Raw genomic sequence first — 22,155 nt, 5'->3', positions numbered from 1 at the left:
TAGATAGAAAAAAGACCAATAGAGTAGAGGAATTGGGTTGGGGAAGGGAAGAAGAGGGGAATGGGAGTGAAATGGAAGTGAAATGAAGCAAGCTATGTTATATGCATTTATGAGTATGTCACCATGAGTCGCACTGTTATGTATAACTATAATGCACCCATAAAAACATTTTTAAAAAGAGTAAGAACTGAAAGAAAAAATTTGATGACTTGGACTTCATCCAAACTTAAAACTTTTATTCATCACTGGGTATGAAGCATTGCAAAGACAGCCTACAAAATAAGGGATAAAGTCCTTACAAATCTGATGTATGATAGGTTTTAATGTCTGGATTATATAAAGAAACTCCTCAAATTAACAACATAAAGAGTTCCAACCCAACTAAAAAATAAACAAAAGACTTGAATGAACATTTCTTTAAAGACTACATACAAATGACCAGGCTGGGGATGGAGCTCAGTGGTACCTGAGAACCTGGCTAGAAGGACAGAGGCCCCAGCCCAAAACTACTACAACAACAACAACACACAACAACAACAAAAAAAACCCACAAATAAACAACAACAAAAAAAGGAATAGGATATATGCAAATGGCCAATAAGCAACATAAGTAGTCACTATGAAATTTCTAATCAAAACCTCAATGAAATAGTACTTTACCATTGCTAGCATGACTTATATTTTAAAAATGAGGCACATGTGTTGTTAAAAATGTGGAGAAAAAACAAACCTCGTGTATTTCTGATAGGGGTATACAATGGTGCACCCTCTGTGGAAAACAGTTTGGCAGTTCCTCAAAGACCTAAATTACCATGACTGAACCATTAAGATCCTAATTATGTGCTCAAAGATTTGAAAGTAGCTACACAAATATTTGTACAAGATGTTCATAGAATGATTCACAATTGTTATAAAGTATAGGCAAATCCAAATACTTGTCATCTGAGGAATGGAAAAACAAATATGGTATATCCATATAATGAATATTATTCAGTCATAAAAAATGAAATATCCATAAAATGCTGAAGTAGTGGTGATCCTTGAAATCATAATAATTGAAATGTTAGATAAAAGTCACCTATTTAAATTTTTTTTTTACATAATGCTCAGAATAGATGAATCCATACAAAAGCAGATTAGTGATCACCTTGGACAGAGGACAGGGGGTAAAACAGTTACGTCCTAATGTATTTAAATATGCAATTCTGTGTACATTGTATAGGTAATGAAAATGTTTGGAATTTGATCAATAGAGGTAGCTGCACCTCAGTGTGAACATGCTAAATGTCATCACATTGTACATTCAAAGGGAGTCATTCATATGTTTTGTGAATATCAGGGCATTTAAAAAGATCAAGGAAAAGGGAAGTTAAAGAAGACAAAGTGAAGAAAGCAAGGTGGCAGTGGAGACAGATCAGATTTGCACTGGCAGAAGTTAAGGAATGAGGGCAGCCACCTCAAGTTGGTGACAAGGACCAATTCTCCCAGAGGCTTCTGGAAGGAGCACAGCCCTCTTCTTTGATTTCAGCTCAGTAATACTGATTTTGGACATCTTGCCCTCAGAACTCCTTGAGGAAACTGGACTGGAATGAGTTCAAATTGTGTGTGTGTGTGTGTGTGTGTGTGTGTGTGTGTGTGTGTGTATGTGTGTCTGTATTTCATTCGTTTATTTTGATTTTGGTATAATAAACACAGTAAACATCATTTAAACAATTTTAAGTGTACTCCTTGGTGATATTTAACGTACCCACATTGCCATTATATAATTTCTATTATCTTTCTGCTGTTGATTTCTAGTTTCATTTCATTATTATCTGATAGGATAAATGAGATTATATTGATTATTTTATATTTGATAAGATTTTCTTTGTGGCCTAGAATATGACCGAATTTGGATAAAGTCCCATGCACATCTCAGAAGAAGATAATTTCAACTTTTGAGGGATGGAGTATTCTGTAGATGCCCATTAGGTTAATTTGATTTATAGTGTTGTTTAGGTTGGAAGTAGCTTTATTGATGTTATGTTTTGATGGCCTGTCTATTGGTGATAAGGGGGTATTAAAATATCCTAATATTGTGTTGGGGTCTATTTGGGACTTAATGTCATGGAATATGATTTTTTATGTATTTGGTTGCATTGACATTTGGGGTATAAATCCTTACTATCACTATATGTCATTGTTTAATTTTCTCTTTATTAGCATGTAGTGGCATTTTTTGTCTCATTAATTTTTCCTTTTCTCTAGTATTTTGTCTACCTCTCTATCAGTGGGATCCTTTGTGGGAGAATTGTGGATTTTGGGGGGGAGATTTGTTTGCCCATTTCCTCATGTTTTCAGCGGTCTTAAACTTGGGCATCAATGGAGCTTCATCCCCCTAACAATTTTTTACACTCGCCCTTATGTATGTAATTATTTCATTTGTTCTGAGGCTTCTGCTTTTGACATATATGTTGATGCCAAGAGATGTGATATTGATGACAAGAGATGTTGATGCCAAGAGTTCCCCCTCTGGTTCTTCCTCTTTGGTTCCTTGTTGTTGGTTTGACGTTTTTGTCTCCTCCCTTCTTTTACTTGGAAAAAGACTGTGTAGGGGTGAGATTCATTGTGGCTTCACTGAGATGTATATCTTAGATGCACGGTCTCTACTCTGGGATCCTTAAGTGTTCAATCTCTTTCCAGCCCCTGTAGAGGGAGGGGGATTCAGGAGTGGTGCTAAGGCTGTCAACAATTGAACAAGTCTGTGTTAAAGGTCTGGTGTCTACTTTGATGTCTGTGATACAATTTGTAACCCATATAAGAATGGTGGGGTCAGCATTTAACAACATTAACAACAACAACAACAACAAAAAGCTGGGAACTAGAACATGAATTCAGCAATAGGTGTCTAAGAAAACTTCTAGTGTATTAATGATCTCCCCAACTTGAATGGGGTGGGAATTATATAGTCTAGGAAGTAGTTTAGGTTTTTGTCTCTTGTATTTATTTTATTAAAGTATAGCTGAAAATTGGGTGTCATTAATTTGTGTATGAAACAAGGTGTGCTTTCTTTTGGTTGAGTTTAGTGCATATGTGATATGTGAACTTTTACTGTTCTTGTAGGTTTCCAGCACCTCACATAATGGGGAGAAATAAAGAACAGTAAGAACCATTGCAAACAATACACAGCATTACAGCAAATACCCAGCCCCTACAATGACACCCTCAATATTAATTACCACCACTAAACAGGAATTGTGGATTCAGCAATTGTCAACAGTAAAAATAATAACCATGAGCTAGTTCAGACTTTAAAGGAAACAGCAGGTGTCAATTATGTTCATCCATAGCAGTAATGATTTCATCAGCATTGATGATGGGGGAAGAGTTATATAAACCAATTAGTTCTGAAACATGATAAAAGTATGGTTAATTAGGAAAAAAGAAAATGTGTTAGGAAGTTAAAAAGCAGTACATGATTTCCAAAAGTAAACAGAGAGAATGAGAAAGAGCTGTAGCAGGTGATGTTTATGTGGAAGAAGTGGGGAGGGGGGTGGAATAGGAGAATCAAGTATTGAGAGAGAGGGAGAGAGAACAATAGAATTTGGCCATTAGCAGGAGAAGAGAGAGAAACAAGAAACATAAACTAATTAAAATAATACAAAGCCAAATCCCCAAATTCTGAGCCCTCAAAAACAAGGCAAGGAAAAATTGACTACATTTTAAACACTCTTAAAATGAAACAAACAAGGGTGTGTATTTATGTCCCTGAAGCAATCAGCACAGCAAAAATTCACACATATACACACAAACGTACACGTACACACAGAGGAAAAACATTTACTAATAAAGAATGAAAGAACCCTCCAATGAGGTGGAAAAAACAGTCAGCCAGTTTGGGTGGCACTGTCTCTATCTAAAAGTTTTTCTTTCCAATTCTTCTCGAGTTCTGTACCTATACAGAGAGCAAGCAACAGGAGTTCTTAACCTATACCCATTTTTCTATTGCTCTCTGAGTTGTCAGTTGGAGTGGCCTAAAATTAAAGCTGTTTGATTAAGACTCAGCTCCCTTCTTTGCCATTTTTTCCATTGAGACCTGTTCAGTGAGCTCCCAGGGTACAGCTTCTGAGTTCTGTGAGTGAGGCTTAGGTCTAATCAGCTCTCAGGGGCTTTGTTGGGTGGTTCCTTCTTTGGAGAGACAAGATTGACCCATCCCTAGGGCTTGACAGTAACCAATCTCTTACATGGGACCAAACCTTAGGAGTTTCCAAGGATTCCAACTGTGGGGCAGGGTGGGGCCAGTCCTCCACTCACTGCTGCCCACAAGCACACCCTTTCCTGGCTCAGTCCCTGAGTGTATCATCCTGCCCACTCAGCCTCTGGCCTGCTTCAGCTGCTTGTGTGAGCTGCAGACTCAAAGGGGAAGTGAATCAAGCTCCCTTCCCTCTTCCAACTCACATCCCAGTGGGTAGAGTCCACTCGGTGCCTGTTTCACTCACATCCCACTAGGCACACCCTAGGTCATGTGATAGTCACCTGGTTGGATTCATAGCAGTGTTTTCTCTGATCTCCCATCTCCCAGAGCCACCTCTGTGGCCCACTTGCCCTAAGATGGCTCCCACCTCAGCTCCATGAAGGGAGTAGGGATACAAATTGTCCTTTTCAAGCACCAGTGCACAGCAAAGCCTCTGAATCAGCTAAGACTACACAGCATATTTTTTCTCAAGTTTTTCCATTCGGAATCTGTATTCTCCCTCCCTCTGTGTGTGGTGAACATCCACTGTTCAGTACTAATGTGGCATCTGGGATGGCTCTCATGTATTATTTCTTTTTTTGTTTATTGTACCCAAATCTGAGTCCCTAAGCCACTTGGAATGTCCAATATTGAATTGTAGTAAAATCCATCTTTCAATCATCTCGTTGAAAAATTGCACCTTCCTACTTTGGTCCTGAGGTGCAGAAAAACTTGGAATGCAGCTGTCCTCTACTTGACCATCTTCCATTTCTCTTGACCCTTCCCATTTTCCAATTTGGTTTTTTTTTCCCCCTATGGGAAGTACTTGGATCATAGTCTACTTCATATGGCAATGAGCCAATACATTTTTGTGCCTTTAGAAGACTCCTCGATGGCTTTTTTACATTAAAAAAATAAGCCTTTTTTCCTATGTAATTTTTTTATTAGCTACACATGACATTACAATGATCTTGGCAATTCATACATTTGAGTCATTGGGGTATAATTTCTCATTTTTCTGATTGTATAGATTGCAGAACTGGTCATAGAGTCACCTATATACATACAGCAATCATAATGTCTCTTCTATTTTGCTGCCCTTCCTAAAAAAAAAAGAAAAGAAAAGTAAGCCTTTAAAAAAGTGTTCAGGGCACATGAGCAGTAATCACAGCCCTGGGAAGATGATGGAGGAAAAGCGAAGTAAAAAGATCTCCCTGGTTCCAGAAAATCTCCTGAAAAAGACGAACACTTAGCAGGCCCTTAAAGCTACCCAGGCAAAGTAGGCACTTTGGGTAAAGAAGGAGAGAAAAGGAAAAGGCTTCAGATTTAAGTGACTGGAATCATTCCTACATGATTCCTGGTGTCAGAAATGCCACCAAGCACATATCACATGACTAGAAGTGAAATCTCGTGCTTTGGAAATACCTAATAGATACTTGTTGGCCTTTGTTGTATGCATCCAAAGGATTGATGGGGTGAGTTTACTGGTGCAGAAGACCATTGCAAGACTTCATCTGAAGGAAATCTTTAGTGGTGTCTTTCTTAAAGTCACCTCTCAAAGCCTAAAAATGCTAAGTATAGTAGAACCTTATGTGACCTGGGGATTTCCAAATCTGAGATCTGGTCTGAGATCTGCCCTGGAATTCATCTTGAACAAGGACAAGCAAAGACAAAACATGGACAAACATCTCGCTGAGAGACAGCACAGTGACTGAGGGGCACCCGGGATTTGATGTCATTTGTCTGGAAGACCTCATTCATGAAATTGCTTTCCTGGAGGAGTATTTCTGGGAGATCACTATGTTCTTGGGTCCTTTCCACCTCTCTGGGGTCCATGATGCTACCAAAAATAGAGTGGGCTTCCTTAAGAAGATGGGCTTGCCTGGATATTGGGGTGAAGGCATCAATCAGCATATCCACCAGCTAAACCAAACCCAGAATATCTGAAAGCAGTGCATTGGAAGGATGTATTTTCATTTGATGGGACTATTATCAAGTGTCTTCAGAGAAGATTATTTTCTGCCTGTAGAAACTGGAAGGAAGGGATTGGGGAAAAAACGGTAGGTTATGATCGTGGTAGGCGCCTCTCATCACAGCTCAGTTCCAAGGAAAATTCCATTGCTTTCCATATTGACCACCTTTGCCTCTACAATCAACATAGAGAAAGGAGTCCTGCTTTCTCACCTCTTTGGTCCTGGGGTTTAAAGTTGGTGAATAAATAACCCAAGCACATATATAATGCTCCCTAAGACCCTTGCAACTGTGACCAAGTCCAGGAGTATACTTGAATCTAGAGTTTCCAAGAGGCTTGTTTTAAAAAGACTTGAAACACTTAAGAAGAAAAGCCCAAAAACAAACAAAAAAAGTGTTCAGACACAGAGGAGCACACCTGTAACCCCAATTTTACAATATGGATTTTATGATAAGTTTATTATATTCTGCAAAGCCAGCTGAGGGTGGAAAGAGAAGACATCGACACTGAAGACACATTGAAGAGTATTTCCAACTTTAGGACTTTGAGTCATGAACAAAAGGTGTCTTTCCTAATTTAGATTTTATTTAGTGTCTTTCAGTTGGGTTTGATGATTTTGAGCATCAGTATTGCCAAGACACGTTAAGCAGAAGTCATAAGGTCTAATGTACTACAGAACTGTGACATGAGTGTAGTTCACAATAACCCATCAAGTGTCCCACCAAGAACTAGAAGAGCTCAAAAGCTTCAAACATATAAGTAATGATAAGGAGATGAAGATGTTAAAAAGGGAGTCTCCCCCAGAGAAGACCATGGTTGCAAAAACTTTCCTAGCTGTATCCATTCGGCTCTGAAATCATGTCATCGTCCCACGTGACATTATTTTAAAGAGAGAAAACTCTAACTAGAGCCCTTTTGGCCATCATTTACCCAAGTGAATTGCTGAAACTTCAAGTACACACCCTGGCCTTTCCTAAATGGAGTATTTTGAGTGATTCAGCAACTGTAGGCAGGAGAAACATGCCAAAATAAAAATCATGTCCTTTCCTGCTGAAAGGATAATGCTTTTACTAAAGTGCAGAGAATACTGAAAATATGATTATCATAAAAAGTGATGCTTACACTTTTCCATTTCTGTTCAAATGAGTTTTTCTCTTCAAAATCAAAATTTTCCTCTTGCTACACAGCACCTGGTGGTTCTAACATACCATCCATGCACAATAACACAGAAATGAGTGAGTTTATCCTCCTGGGTTACTGACCAGCACCCCTAACTGCAGCTTCCCCTCTCCATAATCTTCTCTTGACAAGGTCATCTCTTGCAATGCTTTTGCTGCTCAGATGTTCTTTTTTGTACTCTTTGCCACTTTAGAAAGTTACCTTTTGACTGCAATGGCCTATATGGAATTTACATAAAATAAAATTTACTAGTTTGCAACTTAGTAGTTTGTGTTGCATTCATAATGTCCTTTAACAATCACATGTTTCTAATTTCAAAAGTTTTTTTTTTACTCACAAAGATATCATACCTTCTCGCTCCCTCTTCCTCCTAATCTTGTGAACAAATACTCTACTTTCAATCTCCATGGATTTACTTATTTTGGATATGCCATATATAAGAAATCATACAGTATGTAAACTTTTATGTCATTTACTTAACACAATGTTTTCTTCCATTTTTTTCTATTATTTATTTATTTAGTCATACTGAGGGTCAAACCCAAGGCCTCACACATGCTAGGCAAGTGCTGTACCCCTGAGCCAATATCACAGCCATGCATAATGCTTTCAGGGTTCATCTGTATTATAGTGGGTATCAATGTTCCATTGTATTGGGTTCCTGTTCCTTTCCCATTCTTGAAACATGCCACACTTAGGAAAAATCAATAGTCCATAGATAAATGTGTGTGTTTCTGGACTTTTAATATGTTTCATTACTATATCTCTAGTCTTAAAGCAATACCAAATTGCTCTGATTTCTTTTGATTTGTGTTGTGATGCATTTCCTACATGTATTCTTACTTGATGGATGTTTGGGTCATTTTATATTTTGGAAATAGTTAACAATGTTGCTATGAACATTTACATACAAATATTGTTTATGAATTTGCTCCCATTTTGGGGATATATAATTAGGGGTAGAATGGCTCATGAATGTGGTAATTCTGTTTGTTTTGAAGACTATTACAGTCAATCCTGTTTTCCAAAGCAATGGGAAAATTTTGTATTTCCATCCGTAATGTCAAAGTATTTTAATTTCTCTACATTCTTGCCAACACTTTTTAGTTTCTGTTCTGTTGGGGCTTATACATATAAATAGTTATTCTAATGGGTGTGAAGAGGTATCAGACTGTAGTTTTGATTTGCATTTACCTCTTGACCAATGATTTTGAAAATCTTTTCTAGTACTTATTGGTCTTTTTTAAATCTTTGCAAAAATGTCTATTTAAGTGCTTTGACCATTTTTTAAATTGAAGTTTCTTTTGTCATTGCTGCTGCTGAGGTGTATAAATCCTTTATATATTCTCTATGATAAACCCTTATTAGATGTATGATTTAAAAATATCTCTTTTACTATTCCATAGTTTCATCTTCACATTTTTGATAGTACACTTTGAGGCACAAACATGTAATGTTGAAGTTAAATTTATGTATTTTTTTCTTTTGGGTTTTGGTGTCATACACAAGAAATCATTGCCAAGCCTAAAGTCTAGAATATTTACCAAAATTTTGTGTTTTAGGTCTGTGGCTTTCAAATATAAGTTTTGTTCATTTTGAATTGATTTTGGTAAATGATATAAAGTAAGAATGAAGCTTCACTTTTTATTTCATTAAGGTATATAATATGATGTATATGATATCATCATACAATGTGATTTATATGCACAATGTATAAGCACATTGTGAAGTGATTACTATAATCAAGAAAATTAACCTATTCATCATCTGATACTGTCATTTTTCCTTTGTGTGTGTGTTAAGGCTACTCAAAGTCTACTCTCTTGTGAAATATTCAATATACAATAACCAACTTCATTCTTTTGTACACAACTATCCAGTTGCCCCAGAACTATTTGTTGAAAATTATTCTTTTCCTATTAAATAGAAATCCAGCCATATAAAAAAATTAATTGTCCACAGTCGCATCAATTGTATTTCATTGACTTAGACCTATATTCTTAAGACAATACTAAATTGCTTTAATTTGTTTTTATTTGTATTCAGCTTTGAAATCAAGAAATCTTTTTCAAGATTATTTTGGTTCTTCAGGATCCTTGGCCATTGCATGTGAATTTTATTGTTAACTTTTCCACTGATGGAAAAAAAATTTATTAGAATTTGAACACAGGTTTTGTAGTGAAATAAAGGCTCTCCCTATGTAGTCATTCAAAGACATTGGCTGATAAGGGCTTCATCATCTGCAATTACACCTGCTGGACTATGAAGCCTTTTCAATATCCATGACAGAAGAGAGACACCTGGAGGTAATGCATGTGCTCCAACCTACCCAGAAATGACACAGACAAAGCCCTCCTACAGTTTATTTTCTACAGCTAGTACCTGTCTCTGTCATACTGCAGAGGGCAAGAATATGCAGAGAGGTAGCTGAAAGTCTTGGGCAACACTATTTTTATGACCCCTGCTACCTCAATTTTTATAAACAATAAAATATTAATATATTGAAATTTATGGAACACCTGATACATGTAAGAAATTGTTCTGTAGTTGATATATATGTGATCTGATAATCTTCTTAACCATCCTATGAGATCTGACATTATAAGTTTCATTACCGATAAGACACTGAAATTTGATAAAGTTGAATTACTTGGTATGAATTCAGGCAATCTAACAAACAGGACAAACATGTAACCATGGCACATGCCTGGAATTAAAGGCTCAGAGTACACTGTAAAAGAGAAAATGGATCAATTTTCTATCTGGTAAAAGTATATAATAAAATAAAAACACTCCCAGATCTCGAATGGGATGATAGGGTAAGTCTGTGTGATTTTATATTTTGATGAAAAGACTCTTGAGATATCTTTGAGAAAAATGGAAAATGCATTACCCTGGGGATAATTAGAGCTAATAAGTAACAATATTATATCATTAAAAATATCTAGAAGATTTCATTGTAGAGGTCTTTCATCTCTTCTGTTAGATTTATTCCTGAGTATTTTATTTTCTTTGAGGCTATTGTGAATGGAATCATTTTCCAAATTTCTCTTTCAGTAGATTCATTATTGATGAATAAGAATGGGTTTTATTCATAGGTGTTGATTTTATATCCTGCTACTTTGCTGAATTCATTTATTAGTTATAGAAGTTTTGGGTGGAATTTTTGGATCTTCTAAATAAAGAATCACATGATGTGGTGTATATATGTCATGGAATATTACTCACCTTAAAGAAAAATGCAATGATGGCATTTGCCTATAAATGCATGGAGCTGAGAAATATCATGCTAAGTGAAATAAGCCAATCCCCCCAAAAATAAAACCCCAAATGTTTCTCTGCTATGCAGATGCTAATTCACAGCAATGGGGTCTAGAGAATAGAGTTACTTTAGATTAAGTAGAGGTAAGGGAAGGGAGGGGAGGGTATATAGAGGTGGGAAGCACAGTAGAATGAAACAGACATCATTACTTTATATTCATATATGACTACATGACTAGTATGATTCTATAACATATACAACCACAAGAATGAGAAATTATACTTCATTTATGTATGATGTATGATAGTGTGTTCAACTGTCAGGTATAACTAATTAGAACAAATTAAAAATACAAAAAATAGAAGAAAAGACTTTGCATATTGCCATCACAAAGAAATAATAATATTTTAAATGATGGATAACTTGTGTTCTAAGATTGAGAAACAAGGTCAAGATATAAAAATCACACTATATATACCAAAAGATATTCATCTATGATCTCTCAGTTAAAAAATAAAAAGAAACATTAAAAAATAACTTGACACAAAATAAAGATTTTGCTGGGAAAACTTGAGCCATCTTTCAGAAGCCGCAAATAGGAAATTAATTTCTTTTAGTAAAATAAAAACCAAATTGAGCGCAAAAAAAGATACAATGAAATTAGAAAGAACTACTCTTGGGAATTACAACTGATAGAACCACTTCTATAAACTGTTTGGGGTTTTCTGTAAACATTCTTAGTCCCTATGTATTAGCTTCTGAAATTTAACATGACTCCAAGTGACTTCATTTCAGAGAGACTAGAATTCAATTCTCCTCGCTTTGACCATCTTTTATTTATATGAACATTGATACATCAAACAGTTCAATTAAATATATGTACCATATGATAAAGTGATACAATTCCTGGGTATCTGCCCTAATGAAATGAAAGCCTCTGCTTGAACAAGAAAGGTCACCCAATGTTCATACCAACCTTATTTATAATCACCAAAATACCAGAGTCAACAAAATTGGTCCTGCACTAGGAAATGACAAAGACAATGTGTACAGTGGATCTTATGAAACATAAGTCCACAAAATCAAAAGTTCCATTAAAGATACAGTTAACAACACACATGGACCTCCAGATGAATTTCTGCTAAGTGAAAGATGCCAGAATCAAAACCCACGTGTTCTAGTGAAAGACAATTCTTGCAAAAGAAAAATTAGATGGAAAAATCTATTGAGTGGTTTCCAGGACACTGGGTAAAAGAGGAGGTTGGCCACCAAGCTTGGAAAATTAGTTCAAGTGATTTTGGTAATGGTTGCATAGATATGTATTTAACGAAAAGTCAAAACTGTATGCTAAAAAGTGTGCCTATCACTGTTATTGATACATTAACATGTGATACAAAACACTTGTGCATGCTCAAAATTTCCAAATTGGTCCCCACAGGCAGTTGAATTGTTTCTTCCTTAGGAAAGAGGAAAGAAGAGTTACAGATGCTCCCTGAGGGGCATCCTCTGAGACATCCATGTCTTTATAATTTACTCCTGGTCCCTCTGTATCAGCTTCTGAAAATCAACATGACTCCAGGTTACTTTATTTCAGAGGGACAAGATTTCAATTCTGCTCCCTTCCACCATCCTTTGTTTATCTTATATTTGATAGTTCCTTGTGCACACAGGAATTCTCTTGATTTGGGGATTCTCTCTGAGCCTGCAACATGGCTAAAGGAATACCTGAAAATAAAATTTATATTAGGTGACTTGAAAATGATAACCCCCTGTTAGCTTGTTGTTTCATGGCCATTCCCTTATTTGCTATTTAAGAGCACAATTCTGCAAATATTGTGGAATAGATAGTTTTGCTGTGTTTATTTTACAATTGAGAAGGAGGTTAGTTAACTCCTCCAAAGACCAAGAAGAATGCATGAAAGACTCAGGACTTGAATCCCTGAGAATAGGACTGTTTTGATGGTTTCCTTCCTGCCTGAGACAGGTTGGGACCATTAACTACTACGGGAGACAGACAACTTCTCTAACATAATGGAAACATTAATCTATGGTTGAATTTCAGATTTCAAGCTTCCTGTTCAAGATTGTTATGTTTCCAAGGAGGTAAGTAAGCTTCTATTTTCAATGAAACTTAGTTAAAAAAACTGTAACTCTAGCAAAATAGTAGGACAGCTATACTCACTATGACTTACTGACCACAGAAATGGGTTTTGAATGTTTTTCTTTAAAACTGAAATAGATCTGGGATGTGTATGTGTCAAAGTTTATATCAGTTGAGTTTCATGATACTTGGAAATTATCATTATTTTGCTAAACTAAGATCACCCACCCCTGAAGCTTGGCATACAGCCACCTACTTCTAAGCCAATGCCAATACAGTCCATCATTGCATTTGGATAATATCATTATAGCTAACACTTACAAGGTCTTAATCACCAGGAATTTAGATGTTATTTTCTGTGTATTTTCACATTAAATTCTCACAATAATATTTTGAATTAGATACCATCACTTTCTTCATTTTTTGTGTGTGATGTAGGATATATATGTATATATATATACACACACAATAACATATGATATAATTATACACACATATAATTATATACATGTTTATCAACATGTGTTGTTGTATGTTCATAAAATTTGTCAAATATTAATTTAAATTACATAAAATTTAACAAATACTGTTTGACTTGGATTGAATTTTCAAATTCAGAAGTTTGTATCTCCAAAAATAATTAATGCACTAACTTCTGTGGTTAAGCTCATATTTACACATTCTTGAGCTTAAAATCTACATTATTGCGATAATAAAATAATTCACCTGTTGTATAAATCTTTTATTTTGGGGAAAATATCTATTTCATAACACCTATTGACACTCTTGTCCTTCATTTCTCCTTGCTAAAGAGCATCTCCTGATTCCCGAATAACATGGATGCAGAACAGGACAGAAGTGACAGAGTTCATCCTACTAGGACTCACCAATGCCCCAGGACTACAAGTGGCCCTCTTTATCATGATCACACTTATCTACTTCATTAATGTTCTTGGAAACCTTGGGATGATTGTTCTCATTCTCACTGACTCCCGTCTCCACACTCCCATGTACTTTTTTCTTGGTAGCTTGTCTCTGGCGGATTTTGGCTACTCTTCTGCTGTCACTCCCACAGCCGTGGCTGGGCTCCTTCTAGGAGACAAGCTCATCTCCTACAATGCCTGTGCTGCTCAGATGTTCATTTTTATAGCCTTTGCCACTGTGGAAAATTTCCTCTTGGCATCCATGGCTTATGACCGTTTCACAGCTGTGTGCAAACCCCTACATTACTCTACCACCATGACTACAGGTGTGTGTGCCTGTATGGTCATAGGCTGTCATGTCTGTGGTCTCCTGAATGGCTCCATCTATGTTGGAGAAATATTCAGTCTCTCCTTCTGTAAGTCCAACATGGTCCATCACTTTTTCTGTGATGTTCCAGCAATGATGGCTCTCTCTTGCTCTGATAGGCACGACAATGAGCTGGTTCTTTTTTATGTAGCCAGCTTGAATATCTTTTTTGCTCTTTTGGTTATCTTCGTATCCTACCTATTCATATTTATCACCATCCTAAAGATGCACTCGGTTGCAGGATACCAGAAAGCTCTGTCCACCTGTGCCTCCCACCTCACGGCTGTCTCCATTTTCTGTAGGACAATTATCTTTATGTACTTACAGCCCAGCTCCAGTCACTCCATGGACACAGACAAATTTGCTGCTGTGTTCTACACTATGGTCATCCCCATGCTGAACCCCGTGGTCTACAGCCTGAGGAACAAAGAGGTCAAGAGCGCATTCAAAAAGATAGTTTTAGAAGGAAAGTGTTCCTAAAATTTGGATTTTAAAATTGTAGGATGCACAATAACTTAATGTCATGCTTCTCAGATTCTTCTCCATGTGCTGAATCACATATTAAAGTGCGTATGGAAGTCAAGTTTCTAAAGTCAAATATTTACCTCCTCAAAAGTCAGTTTATTGTGTAGAAACAAGGAAACATATCCAGAAATACAATATCTGTACAACAATGATGAGAGGAGTCACAAGTTGTTTTGGTTCTGGCTTATCAAAAAAAAAAAAAACTCATTAAGGATATTTGATTGAGTCACTTGATCTATATACATTTTCTCTAGCACACACCAGTAAAAAGCACACATGTAAAACAAGAACAAACTTGGGTTATGACCATATTCATAAATATACTAATATGAATATAAGTGTCTCCAGTGATATTTCTCTTTCTGTGCCTTTGCCTATTTGACTTACCATAATTATCTACAATTCCATCCATATTGCTGCAAATTACAGAAACGTGTTTTTTTTTTTATGAATGTATTGTGTTCCATTGTGTATGTATGTCACATTTCGTTGGCTTTTCATCAGTTGATGGGCACTTTGTTTCCGTTTCTTGGCTGTTGTGAATTGTGCTGCAATGGACACAGGTGTGCAGATGTTTCTGACATTCTGGTGTCACTTTCTTTGGCTGTATTACCATGATGGTGGGATGCACTTAGGTATTTTCATATGTGTACATAAGAAAACAATGTTAGATTTATTTTACTATCTTTGGTATTCTTATACCACTCCCTTCCTTTCATTTTCCTTTGTCTAATCCTACTGAACTTTTCCTTTTCACCCCCCTGCCTTTACTGTGGTTTAGCTTCCACATATCAGGAAAAGTATTCGACCTTTGGTTTTACCAGCTTTCTGGATGTACTTTATCCTAGTGGATTTGCTACAAAAAAATTAACAGACACAATGGTAAAGACTGTGAATTCTAGAGCATGCTATGTGAGTTTTAAGTTGCTATGGGATGGATGTGAGGTATACCCCCCAAAACTCATGTGTGAGACAATGCAATAAGTTTTAGAGGAGAAATTATTGGGTCATGACAGCCTTGACCCAATCGGTGAATTGATTCCCTGATGGGATTAACTGAGTGAGAACTGAAGGTGGGTAGCATGTGGCTGGAAGAGATGGGTCACTGGGGGTATGCTTTTGGGGCATAGATTTTGTATCCAGCAAGTGGAGTCTCTGTTTCTCTCTGCTCTTCTGATCATCATGTGAGCTGCATCCCTTTACCACATTCTTCTTCCATGATGTTCTGACTCACCTGGAGCTCAGAGGAATGAAGTCAGCCTTCTATGGACTTATACCTCTAAAACCATGAGCCCTCAAATAAATGTTTCCTCCACTGCAATTGTTCTTATCATGTCTTTCAGTCACAGCAGTGAAAAGGCTGGTTAAAACATAATTTTACTTAAATTGTGAAAATAAAGGGAACAAAATATATTGTTATTGCCAGGTGTGGTGTCACATGTCTATAATCCCAGAGACTCAGGAGGCTGAAGCAGGAGGATTGCAAACTTGAGATCTGCCTCAGCACCTTAATGAAATCCTGTCTCAAAAAATAATAATAAGCCAGGCATAGTGGTGCACTTCTGTAATCCCAACAGCTTAGTAGGCTGAGACAGGAGGATTGCAAGTTCAAAGCCAGCCTCAGCGAAAGTGAGGCACTAAGCAATTCAGTAAGACCCTGTCTCTAAATAAAATACAAAATAGGGCTCAGGATGTGGCTCACTGGTCAAGTGCCTCTGATTTCAATGTTTCTCAGTGTTAGAGCACACTTATGTTCAATCCTTAGTACAACCAAAAAATATATATATATATATATAAGCTAACATAAATATATATGTGTATATATATGTACATATATACACATAAATATATATATAGCACATAAATATATATATGTATGTATATATGTACATATATATACACATAAATATATATGTATATATATAAATATATATATGTTTATATATATTCTTAGTGAACAACATGAAACATGATATATTAAAAGGTTATAAATGAGAAATCATGAACTAATATATGCATATTAACAATTATATAAAATACCTTGATGGAAAGCATAAATATTAAACTAGATGAAACTAAATTTAGAATTAACATATACAAGTTAGATTTTTAAACTTTCAAAATACAGTTTAGAAAGCAAAGGTATGGAAACACAAAAACAACTCAAGAGATAGGCAGCTTTCCATTTGGATGTTATCACACTCATTGGTTCTTGGTTTTGTTCTTATTCTTTGGGTGTCTTACTAATGAAGGTGAAGATGAGGATGATTACTGTGCCTCTATGTTGCAGCGTGGAACCTCTGTTTTGTGGTATCTGTGACCAGGTCTTTCACACACTTTGCGTTGACTTTACTGCAGGGTGATAGGAATTTAGCTTCCCAGCTTCATTCTTCCACAAATAGCTATCCAGTTTTCCCAGCACCATTTGTTAAAAAGATGGTTTTTCTCCACCTTATGTTCTTGGCAACATTATCAGTGACAAAGTGAACATTGTGGGGCATGATGTAACGTGGGGCATGTTGCATCAGAAAAGAGGAAACTTAACTTGCTGGCTGCTTCCTGCTTCCCAGTCCTGGGGTCAAAGGTAGCTAAGATAGCACCTAGCAATTAGCCAGAAGGCATTGATGTGGGCTGTGATGAAGAATCAGACCACCTCTAGGATAGGCTCAGAACCCTTCTGCCCTCACGTCTGATTGTCCTCTGGCGAGGGAGGGCTGGGTATGGCGGCCAGTCGACCTTTACCTTTCTTGGCCTGTACCGGTTGGGGCGTGCTCCCCCCATCTCTCCTGCAGGTCAGGAGGGAATGGGGGGCTAAAAATCCTGACTAACATATCTGTGAGGCTTTGTCTCTGTGTTCTCTACTCCATTGGTCTTCATGTTTGCTGAAATGCCAGTACCATGTTGGTTTGGTTTTACAGCTCTGCAGTATAGCTCAAGGTGAAGTCTTGTGAAGTCTGGTTCATATTGCTCAGGATTGCTTTGCTGAGTCTTTGATTCTTCTGTGTGATAGGACTCTTTTTTTCCTTAATCTGAAGAACGACATTGGTATTTTGATGGAGATTTGCATTGAATCTATGTATCACTTTTAATTTATGCCATTAAAAAATAATTAATTCTGTCTGTTCAAGAATATGAGAAGTATTTTTCCATCCTCCAAGGATGTCTTCAATTTCTATACCCCAAAGTTCTAATTTTTTTTGTTTTATTAGTTCTTCTTGTTATGTATGACAGTAGAATCCACTTTGATAAAATTATATAAGTATGGGAAATATCTTATACTAATTAGGATACCATTATTGTGATTGGGCATAATGGTGGGGTCACTAGGCATTAGTGAGTTAGACTAGGAATTAGACCAGAAATACAGCACCTATTAGATCAAAAGCTAGGCCCAATGCTTCAACATATGACACAGAAAATGACTTCCTGAATAAGACTCTTAAAGCAAAAGATAAAATAATAAATTAATAAATGGGATGGCTTCAAACTAAAAAGCTTCTTCACAGCAAAAGATGCAATCAAGTGCATGAAGAGTCTACACAATCAGAGATAATCTGTGCCACCTGCACCTTAGAGAGGGTGTTGATTTACAGGATATACAAAGAACACAAAAAGCTTAACCCCCCAAAAAACATATAACCCAACCAATAAATAAGCAAAGGAATTGAATAGACTTTTCTCAAAAAGAAGAAACACGAATGATCAACAAATATATGAAAAAATGTCCAACATCACCAGCAATTAGAGAAACGCAAATTAAAACTACACTGAGATTCCATCTCACTCCAGTGTTCTATAATTTTTATTATATGTCTATATTATTTATATATTATTATATATGTTCTATATTATTTACTATATTGAGAAGAGAAGAGAGAAAGTGAAAATAGTGGGGACTGAATTGAAGCAAATCATATTCCATGCTGGTATGATTGTGTCAAAATGAACCCCAGTATTATGTGTCAACTACAGTCTCCCAATAAGAAGAAGTACAGGACTCCACTGGTTCTAGATTCCACAATATATTGCATTCTTCTGAACTACAGTGAAATTATATCACATTTTTAATGAAATGGTCTGATATTTAAGAAACATGAACATATGATTTTTTGTTAGATTTATAGTTTTATAACTCACATAAATGTAACTATTAGGTTTGCTTAAAATTATTTTGTAAATGTAAATCAATAAAAGACAACTAAGATTGTCTGGAAAAAAAAAGAAAGTCAGTCAAGGGTCATTTTTTTCTCCAGTATATAAGGAACTAGACCAAAATAAAGGGAAAAGGGCAAGGGACTCCCATGAAAATAGAAGGAACACCAGTGGAGCTGAGGAAGGGGATCCAGGGGAGGGTTGAGAGATGGGAAAAGGCAGGAGGGAAGAGACAAGGGAGGAGAGTGTAAGGACGCAGACCCAGCAATCCTATGTACGTATATGAATATACCACAGAGAGTTTCACATTTGTGAAAGTAAAAGGCACTAATTTAAAAAAACACCTATAAATATGTAGAAGGAAGACCAGTAGAGTTGAAGATTGATATTCACTAATGTATAGAAATGTGTTTTATTTATGGGCGTTGATTTTATATCCTGCAACTTTGCTGAATTTACTAGTTCTAGAAGTTTCCTGGTGAAAATTTTTGAATCTTCTAAATAGAGAATCTCTCATGTGATTTATGTACACAAGGGAATATTACTCAGCCTGAAAGAAGTATGAAATAATGGCATGGCTGGTAAATGGATTGAGCTGGAGAATAGCATGCTAAGTGAAATAAGCCAATCCCCCCCAAAACAAAGTCCAAATGTTTTCTCTGATATGCGGCTTCAAATTCACAATGAGTGGTGGGGAACTAGGGAAGAAGAGGGTTACTTTAGATTAGGGAAAAGGGAGTAAAGGGAGGGGGAGGGTATAGCAGTAGGAAAGACAGTAGAATGAATCAGATATTATTACCCTATGTACATGTATGACTACACGACTGGTGTGAGTTTGCATTGTGTACCACCAGAAAAATGAGAAATTACACTCCATTTATGTATGATGTATCATAGTGCATTCTACTGTCATATAGTACTAATTGAACAAATAAAGAATATAAAGAATACAAAAATATTTAGTAGAAGAGATTTTGCATATTGCCCATCACAAAGAAATACGAATTATTTTAAATGATGGATAACTTGTGTTATAAGCTTGAGACACAAAATATAAACATATGTCTAAATATAAACATCACACTACATACCCCATATGATATTCAGCTATGATTTGTCAAATAAAAAATAAAAAGATACAAAATAAAGATTTTTCTGGGAGAGCTTGAAGCCATCTTTGAGAAACAACAAACATGGAAGTAAAATAAAAACTAAATTAAGTGCAAACAAAGATATGATGAAATTGAACTGAATTGCTCTTGAGAATTAAAACTTATGGAAACAGTCTGGTAAACTGTCTGGGATTATCTGCAAAAATTCTTAGACCCTATGTATTAGATTCTGAAATTCAACATGATTCCAGGTGACTTCATTTCAGAAGGAGTAGTTTTCAATTCTCCTCCCTTCAACCATCCTTCATTTATCTGAATGCTAATAGTTGAAATGGTTCAATTAAACAAATTTACCATATAATGAAGTGATACAATTCCTAGGTATTTGCCCTAATGAAATAAAAGCCTATGCTTGCACAAGAAAGGTCAGTCAATGTTTAGATCAACTTCATTCATAATCACTGAACAGTGGAATCAACAAAAATGGTCCTGCATCAGGAAATGATAAAAACAATGTGTGCCATTGATCCTATGCAATATAAGTCCATAAAAGTAAAAAGTTCCATTAAAGATACAGTTAACAACATTCATGGACCTCCAAATGAATTTCTGCTAAGTGAAAGATGCCAGAATCAAAACCCACTGTGTTCTAGTGAAAGACATTGTTGCAAAAGAAAAATCAGATGCAAATTTTGTTGAGAGGTTTCCAAGACACTGGGTGAAAGAAGAGGTTGGCCACCAAGAAACTTGGAAAATTAGTTCAGGTGATTTGGGTAGTGGTAACATAACTATATATTTAACAAATGTACAAACTCTATGCTAAAAAGTATGCATATCACGTTTATTGATACATTAATGTGTAATACAAAACTCAGGTGCATACTCAAAAATCCAAATTGGTCCCCACAGACAGTTTAATTGTTTCTTCCCTAGGAAAGAGGAGAGAGGCGTTACAAATGCTCCCTGAGGGGCATCCTCTGAGACATCCATGTGTTCATATTTTACTCTTGGTCCCTGTATATTAGTTTCTGGAATTCAACATGACTTCAGGTGACTTCATTTCAGAGGCACTAGATTTCAATTCCACTGCCTGTGACCATCCATTATTTATCTATCTGAATGTTGACAGTTGCTCATGCACATAGGCCTTATCCTGATTTGGGGATACTCTATGAGCCTGCAACATGACTAAGGGAATACCTCAAAATAAAAATTATATTAAATGACTTGAAATGATAAGTTATTTTATAGACAGCTCCTTCTTTTCTACTTAAAAGCACAATTCCATGAATTTTGTGGAAGAGGTCATTTTAGTGCATTTATTTTTGAGGAGGACGTAAGTGACTCCTCCAAAAACCTAGAAAAAATGCATGGGAGACTCGGGACTTGAATCTCTGTTAATACCATTGCTTCCATTGTTTCCTTCCTGCCTTAGGCAGCTTGGGACCATCAACCACTACCTGAGACAACTTCTCTAACATAATGGAAGCATTAATCTGTGGTTGAATTTCAGATTTCAAGCTCCCTGTTCAAGATTGTTGCATGTTTCCAAGGAGGAAGGTAAGCGTCTATACTCAATAAAGACTCAGTAAAAACTGTAATTCTAGCAAAATCGTAGAACACCTATACTCACTATGACTTACTGACCACAGAAATGGATTTTGAATGTTTTTCTTTAAAACTGATGTGGATGTAGGGTATATGTGTCAAAAGTCATATTGGTAGAGATTTGTGATACTTGGGAAATATCATTATTTTTCTGAACTAAAAAATTTGAGTCATAAACATTAGTATAGAATGATGCTCTGGATAATTAGGTGGTAATTTCATTTTCAGTGTATGTAAGTTTATTATTGGAGATAAACAAAAAATATACAAGTGAAATGTCTCTTATTTTATCTACAGAAGAAACCAGACAATTTAAGTAAGTTCTGTTTTTCATTTTAATATATTCTCCATAATGTCATTATTTCTAACACATCTATACACATTGACATTGATGTGACTAAAACAACAGACTGGTGATTAGGTCCAATCTGGGTTAAATCTTAAATCTTCCTCATTCCAGATGTATAATAATAAAGCCTCACATCACAAAATTGCACAAATATACATTTGCCTTACTGGTAAAATAAAAGTACTTGCACATGCATAACACACACACACACACACACACACACAGAGAGAGAGAGAGAGAGAGAGAGAGAGAGAGAGAGAGACTCCTGTATAAAGACCCCCCCTCACTTGCATTGATCAAAAAATATGCTAAAAAGTGGTCACGTGTGTTAAAACAGGCAAACACAATGCCTTCAAATGTTTAGTTGATGCAGAAAGTTTGCTGCAGGTTAA

General features: G+C 36.1%; 1 protein-coding gene and 1 pseudogene across 1 annotated transcript; both read left to right on the top strand.

Annotated features, from left to right (window-relative positions):
* The first annotated feature begins 5,367 nt into the window (after nucleotides 1-5,367).
* Nucleotides 5,368-6,160, top strand: LOC143391835 (large ribosomal subunit protein uL30-like 1 pseudogene; annotated as a pseudogene).
* Nucleotides 6,161-13,564: 7,404 nt separating this feature from the next.
* LOC143390528 (olfactory receptor 5B2-like) lies at nucleotides 13,565-14,497 on the top strand. The gene has a single exon (XM_076842901.2). The coding sequence runs from the start codon at nucleotides 13,568-13,570 to the stop codon at nucleotides 14,495-14,497; it is 930 nt and encodes a 309-aa protein (XP_076699016.2). The 5' UTR covers nucleotides 13,565-13,567.
* The last annotated feature ends 7,658 nt before the right edge of the window (nucleotides 14,498-22,155 follow it).

This window comes from Callospermophilus lateralis, chromosome 2, assembly GCF_048772815.1.
Source record: "Callospermophilus lateralis isolate mCalLat2 chromosome 2, mCalLat2.hap1, whole genome shotgun sequence".
NCBI lineage: Eukaryota > Metazoa > Chordata > Mammalia > Rodentia > Sciuridae > Callospermophilus > Callospermophilus lateralis.
Note: the sequence above shows the minus strand (reverse complement) of the source record. Positions and strands in the feature narration are given on the sequence as shown.

Bases quoted from the DNA above. Each gene is read 5' to 3' on its own strand.
- LOC143390528 (XM_076842901.2), top strand. From the start codon at position 13,568: ATGCAGAACAGGACAGAAGTGACAGAGTTCATCCTACTAGGACTCACC.